Below are 7762 nucleotides of genomic sequence, written 5' to 3'. Positions count from 1 at the left end.
CTCCACGCAGCCATTTCCGGGCAAAGCCAGAGAGCCAGAGGCCGGGGGCCCCTGACACGTGGGGGCAGAGGGAGCCCACCCAGTGTCCATGCTGAGCCCAGCGCAGGAACTGCCATCAGAACCCCCTTTCAGTCAGAACCCCCGATTCAGCAGAAGTGCTTTACGCACACTTAGCATATTATCAGTTAGAGAGGGGCAGGACTGAACCTCTGGGAAAACAGACCTCAGAACTCGGAGTGCTCTCAGAGCCATGGGGGTTGGGCTTCTCAATGTAGAGCCAGCAGTTCGGCCCTGGGCTCTGTGAATGGTTAATGAGCCCAGGGATTCCAGTTATTAGAGTAATGATTTTCTGTTTTGGCGAGGGGGGAGGGGGGCGGGGTGTTTGGTTTGGGTCTTGGTTTTGTTTTTTTGGCTGCGTTGGGTCTTTGTCGCTGTGTGCAGGTTTCTCTAGTTGCAGCGAGCGGGGGCTACTCTTCGTTGCGGTGTGCGGGCTTCTCATTGCAGTGGCTTCTCTTTGTTGCGGAGCACAGGCTCTAGGTGTGCAGGCTTTAGTAGTTGCAGCACGTGGGCTCAGTAGTTGTGGCTCGCGGGCTCTGGAGCGCAGACTCGATAGTTGTGGCGCGCGGGCTTAGTTGCTCTGCGGCATGTGAGATCTTCCCAGACCAGGGCTTGAACCCGTGTCCCCTGCATTGGCAGGCGGATTCTTAACCACTGTGCCACCGGGGAAGTCCCTAGAGTAATGTTCTACTTCTAGTGCCAGGTTGGCTAGCCATGGAGGACTTTAATTTGGGCATGAAATGGCCATGGTCTTACCAAGGAGGTGATCCAGAACTGTAGGTTAACAACCTAATCTGTGGTTTCCTCTGCTGTATCTTCAGGAAACACCATATCTCCTGGGGCTGGATTGAGATAGGCAGCCCAAAGCAGTGTACAGGAAGGACCTAATTCTTGGAAAACAGGTAGACAAGATTATGGGTAAGAAGACAATGCTGAAATCTAGTCTAAAAGCCAAGGCAGGGTTGAAAGTGGAAAGTGAACAATGAAGGCCGAAGTCAGGACAGGGGAGAACAGACAGAAGGAGGAAGCGACTGAAAAATAACTTTGTGCAAACGCTGAAGAAATAAAAGCCCCCTCGGCGCAAGAGTTCAAGGAGGCAATTGCCTCCGAGTATGTGACGTGGGGCTTAGAGACAGCTCCCTAAAGGAATTGTGCAGGGCCGAAGAGGACAGCTAGGCGGGGGAAAAGACTACCTGAAGCTAAAAGAAAACAGAATCAGAAAAGGTGGCCCCGGGAAGGGAGCTAAGAGTCAGATACTAATTGCAAGCAGAGGCCGATGGGATCCTGTGTTGTTTCGGATATGCATATTCTCCCCCGTCTCTGTCTCTCCTCTGCTCTTTGCAGTGAACTGGAAACAATAACGCTGTCTCCTCTTACTCATTCTCAGCCCTTTGCACTCAAATTTCATCCCCCGCACTCCACTCATCATTGTGAAGGTGGTTTCCTAACTGAAGTGGCTTCCTAACTGAAAAATCCTATAGACTGACTTATTTTAATCCTCATTTTGCTACTTTTATTTCCATCAAGCCTCTTCTCAAAAGTCTCCTAATCAAAAGCCTTCTCTCAAAAGAGAGGCCTTTCCTGATTCCCCCAAATAAAACAGAGCTTATGTCATAAAAAAATAAAAAATAGGGGCTTCCCTGGTGGTCTAGTGGTTGAGAGTCCGCCTGCCGATGCAGGGGACGCGGACTCGTGCCCCGGTCCAGGAGGATCCCACATGCCGCGGAGCGGCTGGGCCCGTGAGCCATGGCCGCTGAGCCTGCGCATCCGGAGCCTGTGCTCCGCAACGGGAGAGGCCACAGCAGTGAGAGGCCCGCGTACCGTAAAAAAAAAAAAAAAAAGTAAATTAGAACCCCAACCACCACAGACACCACCCAGCTAGGTCGTCACACCACAGTGTAGACGGCAAAACCAAGGTGGGAGGCTCAGTCCTGCTCTCAGGTGAGGGTTTCACCCAGTGTAGACAGACCACTGAAGGTGGGAAGGTGGTTTCTGTCCTAAGAGTGAGGGTCTCACCCAGTGCAGACACACCACTGAGGATGGGAAGGTGGTTTCTGTCCTAAGAGTGAGGGTCTCACCCAGTGCAGACACACCACTGAGGGTGGAGGGTGGGTCTTGCACTAAGGGTGAGGTTAGCACATAGGCCACCTGGTGACCTGGCCTCGTGCCGTCTGGTGAGGCTCTGCTCAGGCTGGCTGAGGTGTACAGGCTCACGTCCCGTGCAGGTTTGGCCTTCCGTGTAGGGTGGAAGCTTCCGTGGCTCTGGTGTCATGTGGGGTCTCTGTGAGCAGGCCTGGGGAGGGCACATGCCACCCTGGTGCTGATGTAAAGCCCCCTCCTCCCCTGCCACCTCAGGCAGCCCTGTCTGTGCGGGAGCCCCGCCCCGCCTTCCCCACTCACCCTGACGGCAGGCCTGAGGGCAGACTCTCCAGTGCCGCTGGATTCCGTCCACTCAGCCCTCCCCACAGGGCAGGCCTTCCCAAACTCTCATCCAGCCAGGGGATGCAAGTCTCAGACCTCGGGCTCTGCAGACAAACCCCCCACCAGGGTCCTGGGGCCGGCTCTGCATGGGGGGCTACAGGGCGGCCTGACCCAGCTGCCCGCTGTCACGCCCCCAGCTGCCTGGGACCCACATGGCCCAACACCCCTGCCCCTTAGAACCGGACCTACGGCCTTTAAGATGGAAATCCAAGGTGTGCATACAAGTGACAGAACAGTTTTCTGACCTACAGCACAGATGGAGTTTCTTAAACCAAAACAGCGCTGTGGATATAAATGCTCCAGGGGAGCCGTGAACAGAATCCGGCAAAGCGCTGGCTGGCCTCCTGCCCCTCCCGTGGGGAAGCTACCTCCTCAGCTACTGGGACCCTGGTGTTGGGGGGGGCGGGGGGGGAAGAGGCTTGCCAACCACACCTCAAGGGGCTTTCATCTTCGCAGAGTGGGTGGTGTAGGCCCTCCTCCCCCCACCGCCCACCCCGCCCTGACAGCCTGTGCTGAACAGATCCGAGCGTCCCGTCCGGGGATCCAGGAGCCATCGAGGGAAGGAGACCCCGCGGGGACTGGGACCCAGGAGTCGGCCCATGTGCCCACCTCGCCCTCCCACCTCACACCTTCAGCTCAGCCCGAGTGCCGTGTGGCTGCTGCTTCCTAACTTTTATTTTATTGGAGTGTAACACACGTACAGAAAAGCGCCTGGAACACACACGGTCAGCTCGGGGGACAATCACGGCGTGAGCTTCCACGACACCACAACTCATGGCAGGAGACAGAACACGGAAGCAGGGGGCGGCCAAGGCGGCCGGGGGCTTGCTGGGGGGACAGGGAGGTCACTTGGCTCGCTGGCTGCCCGGGCGGCCCTGCTGGGGGGTGAAGCGGGGACCGACGAGAGGCGCCACACTTCACACCCGCGGGGAGTGGTCAGGGCTGAACTTGTACAGGTACATTATCCAGAGGATGCGGACGGTCATGGAGACCCAGATCCAGACTTCTTCGTAGGGGTCGAAACGGAAGCCTACGGCCCAGCAGAAGTCCTCCTCCCAGTAGCACCCAGGGCCGGACTTGCCCGCCCTGGGCCCCGGCTGCCTCTGCTTCTTGGAAAAGCCAGGGGTGGCAAGGCCATTGCTTTCAGGGCCACTGTCATCGCTGCTAGAGCCCTTGCTCTGAATGATACTGAGGACGGAGAAGGGGATAGTGACGGAGCCCTCGCTGATGGGGACAGGGCCACTGGCATTGGTCCCCGGAAGGGGCTCACGGCCAGTGGTGGCAGGGCCGCTGCCGCCATCCCCCTTCCCTTTGCCTTCAGTGACGCCAGCAGAGGACGCCCCGCCTTTGCCCTTGGTGGCGAAGATGAAAGGGAAGGTGAGCGAGCCGTAGATGCGGTCAAAGGGGTCCTCGCCTTCAAGGACCACATTGGTCAAGGAAGAGGGGAAGGTGACGGAGCCCTGCCCGTTGTGCCTGAGGCCGATGATGTAGGTCACTGGCCGCGGGCTGTTTCCATCAGTGACTTCAGTGACGGCACCGCTGCTGCTGAACGCGGGGCCCCAGCCATCGTCTGCATCTCATCTCCATCAGGGTCGGAGATGCAGCCGTGGCCTTTGTAGATAAAGCCTGTCATCTCCTTGCTGCCGCTGAGGACGAGGCCTTTGCCGTGGAACACGGGGACTTTGATGTTCACCGGGAAGCGTTTGCCTTTGGACGTGGCCTTGGAGCTGGTGGGCAGGTAGGGGGAGCCCCTGCCAACAGTGAGCGGCCCGGTGGGGTCGGCCACGGGCCCCTTGTCCTCGCGCACAAGGGAGAAGGGGACAGTGACGATCTCCTCATCCTCTCGCCGAAGAAGTCCCTGCTCTCGGAGAGGGGGTTCTTGATGAAGTCGGCCACGGAGAGGGGGACCGTGGTGGAGTTGGGGTGTAGCCCCTGGAGCGGTCCACCATAAGCCTGCAGCCAAGCATGCGCAGCTGTTGGCTGGCGGTGGGGGCGTCCACGTCGCTGCCACCATACAGGGTGAACCTGCCCTTGCTGGTGCTGGGGCTCTTGACCTCGGGCCCCCAGGCGGGGTCCGGGGGCTTCTGGAAGAAGCAGACCCCCAGGTCGCAGGCGTCGCAGTGCTCGCCGAAGCAGATCTCGGGGCACTGGTCGGAGCCTGGGCCCTTCTGCGCGATGAACTGCACCAGCTTGTTGAGGAAGAGCCGCACGCTGAGCAGGCTGACGTGGCAGGCGGCCCCGCCCGCGGGCACAGCCGGCACCGCTGGGCCCAGATGCGCACCTTCACCAGCCCCTGCTGGGCATCCTCGTCCCACTACAGGTGGAAGAGGATGTGCACGTGGGCCGAGGACCAGCCCCACTGGCAGCGGCCACACTGGAGCCTGGGGAGGAGAGAGGGGGTGAGCGGGGCCGGGGTGGCCCTCCCCTGGGCCCAGCGGAATTCATGACCCCAGCCCGTGTGTGCACATCCCTCGCTGCACCCACAACCTGAAAAGCCAAAGCCGGCGCCTTTCATCCATTCGGCACCAAGACGCTCTCAGCGGCAAAGCCGCGACTGAACGCGCAGGGCCGCCTCTGCGCCTGCTGCTGCCGGTCTGTCGCCTGCTGACCTGGGTCTCAGCTGCTCGAGGAGACGCCACCAGGACAGTGAGGAAAGGAAGAGCTTCTGTGATGCCCAGTGAGGGGGCGGGGGGCTGCAGAAAGGACCTGGGGAGCCCACCCCACGGGAGAGAGGCGATGGGGAGGCTGGGGGCGGGCAGAGGAGCGTGAGGAGAGCGGTGAGGGTGCCGCTCCGGAGGCTGAAGGCCCTGTGTCCTTCTGTTTCCAGACTGTCAGGTCACAGGTGAGTGACCCTCTGACCCTCACCGGAACTTCCCCTGATGGTGGGCTTGTCCCCACTGCGCCCCCGCATGCAGCCTCCAGCACACGTGGCCGGGGAGCACCTAGACACGGATGGTGCCCTGGGGACTGAACTTCCTCCATTAATTGTTAATTAATGAGCGTGTCATGGCTACACGTGGCCAGTGGCTGCACGTGGAGAGGTGGGTCTGCCCTAGTGACCATCCCACCAGCTGGCATTTCTGTCCGTGAAAACAGAAAACCAAGATGTACTCAGGGTCCTCGTCCCACCTGTGTAGAGCGGCTCCTCTGTGGGGCCGTGGGAACAGTACCGGGTTGGAAGGGGCCCCTCAGACGCGCCAAAGGCTGTTACTTCCTGACACCTGGGAAAGCCGGCATCCCAGCGCACACCTGACTCCAGGGATTTCGGACGCTGGGGAACTGGGGCGGGACTGGTCTGCGAGGTCCCCTCTCCCCCCAGCCCCCTCCCAGCTGGCCCCTGGGGGACCAGGCTGCCTGGCTGGGCAGGGCCCCTGCAGGTCTGGCCCGTCCTGGCTGCTCTGACGGCAGCTGGCATCACGAGGAAGAGCGAGGCTCACGTGGTGACCCATGGTCCCGGGGGCTCGTGACGCGGCCCGCACTCGGCCACAGCCCAGGCCGGGGACATCCTCCTTCCTCTGGGGCCCGTACCCCCTTCTTCCATCCCCTCAGGCCTCCCTGCAGCGCAGGGCCGAGCGGCGACCGGGTGCCTGCCCACACCCTGCTCCCGCTGTCAGCGCTGCCACAGAAACGAGGATATGCTGCAGTGAACAAGCAAAGTCCTCCACGCAGGGGCAGCATCACCACGCCAGCTGCCCCTTGGCAGGGCCCCAACTGGCCTGGCAGTGCCGACACTGCCAGGCAGGGCCTCAGCTGGCCTGTGCTGAAAGGCAATGAACAGACTGCTCCCCCAACACCCCCACTTCCCGGAAGGGAGGAGCAACACCCGACCCACCCACCCACCTGTTGGGTGCCAAGGCCAGGCAGACACACGGACCCCCCGCCGCCTTCCTCACCGGCCAGGCCACACCCAGCCTAGCCAGTGGTTAAGTAGCTTCGGCCCCTCCCTCCCAGGACCCCACAGGAGACCCCCCCCTCAGCCGCACCTCGAGAGCCCCCGCAGCCGGTACTGGAAACCGCTGCTGTCCAGGTGCCCTGAGGCCAGGTTCTCCTCGGGGACCAGCTCCCAGGTGTCCTGGGGCTTCCTCTTGGCCATCAGCTGGGCCAAGGTGGTGGCCCACACATCCACGCCGTCCATGCTGGCGCTGGGCTCCCCAGTGCGGTCTGAGGGCTGCGCTGGCTGCGGTTCCTAGCGAGCGCCCACCCGCCTCCGGCACCGACCAATTGCCGCCTTGACAACCGTCTCGTCTCCATAGCAACCGGATTTGTCTCAGAGAAATGAGAAATAGGCCTTTTTTTCTGACCCTTTTGCGTATTTTTTATTACACAAGCAGTGGATTTTCATTTTAGGAAAAATCAGAAACATAAAAAGGACAAACTACAATACGATAAAAATCGCCCATAGTCATCATTGTGGTGCTGACATCCACGTATTTTCGGTGCCTATGCACATATACATTTCCATAATTATTTTTCACAAATAGGAAATCTTACTGAACATATTATCCTAAGGCCTGCTTCTTTTACCCACAGCGTAGCATGGACGGTGATGCCCATTCTTCTAAATATCTGATATTTTCCAGTCTGTGGCTGGGGCATGATCTACCTGCCCGGCCTCTGTCCTTGACCACGGTGCTAAGTCTTTGCCATTACAAACAAAGCTTAAGGAACTTTACTGAACATGTATCGTTGCAAATTTTCCCATGACTTTTCTTTTTCTTTCTTTAATTTTTTTTTTTTTTTTTTTGGTGTTTGTTCAGCTGCGCCACGCACGCAGCTTACGGGGTCTTAGTTCCCCGAGCACGGATGGAACCCGCGTCCCCTGCAGTGGAAGCGTGGAGTCCTAACCACTGGAGCGCCAGGGAAGTCCCTCCCAAGTCTTTTCCTTTCTTCATACTTTTTATTGGCTAGAAATGTACATTTACGTAAAAATGCCTTAAAGGTAATGCACAGCTTCACAAATTACTCTAAAGTCTTAGCTCAGGACCTGAAGGAGCCGGCCCCCAAAGCTGTCTGCGTGCCCCATACCCGCCGCCAGCAATCCCCTCCCGGCAGGGGCACCGGCGCTGGGAGCCCTGGCCGCTCCACCCGAGATGCAGCCTGTTTGGGGGCTTTGCGCCTCCCCTGAGAGGAAGCTCCGCCCCGCGTCTTGTGCGCATGCGTCTGGCTCCTGCGCTGTCTGTGGGCCAGCTTCGCCCCCCCACCCCCACCCCGTGTGTCCAGTACT

The 7762-nt window shown here is 59.5% G+C and overlaps 1 protein-coding gene across 1 annotated transcript; it reads right to left on the bottom strand.

Moving 5' to 3' along the window:
- On the bottom strand, positions 1-6710 carry RTP5 (receptor transporter protein 5 (putative)). Its single transcript, XM_004262899.3, is given in 6 exon segments — positions 1-4114; positions 4117-4375; positions 4378-4457; positions 4460-4783; positions 4786-4919; positions 6522-6710. Coding segments are annotated over 6 exon segments (1608 nt in total). The 5' UTR covers positions 6674-6710; the 3' UTR covers positions 1-3455.
- Positions 6711-7762: the final 1052 nt, after the last annotated feature.

This window comes from Orcinus orca, chromosome 7 (genome assembly GCF_937001465.1).
Source record: "Orcinus orca chromosome 7, mOrcOrc1.1, whole genome shotgun sequence".
Taxonomy (NCBI): Eukaryota; Metazoa; Chordata; class Mammalia; order Artiodactyla; family Delphinidae; genus Orcinus; species Orcinus orca.
The sequence above is the reverse complement of the archived record's forward strand: the minus strand, read 5'-3'. Positions and strand labels throughout refer to the sequence as shown.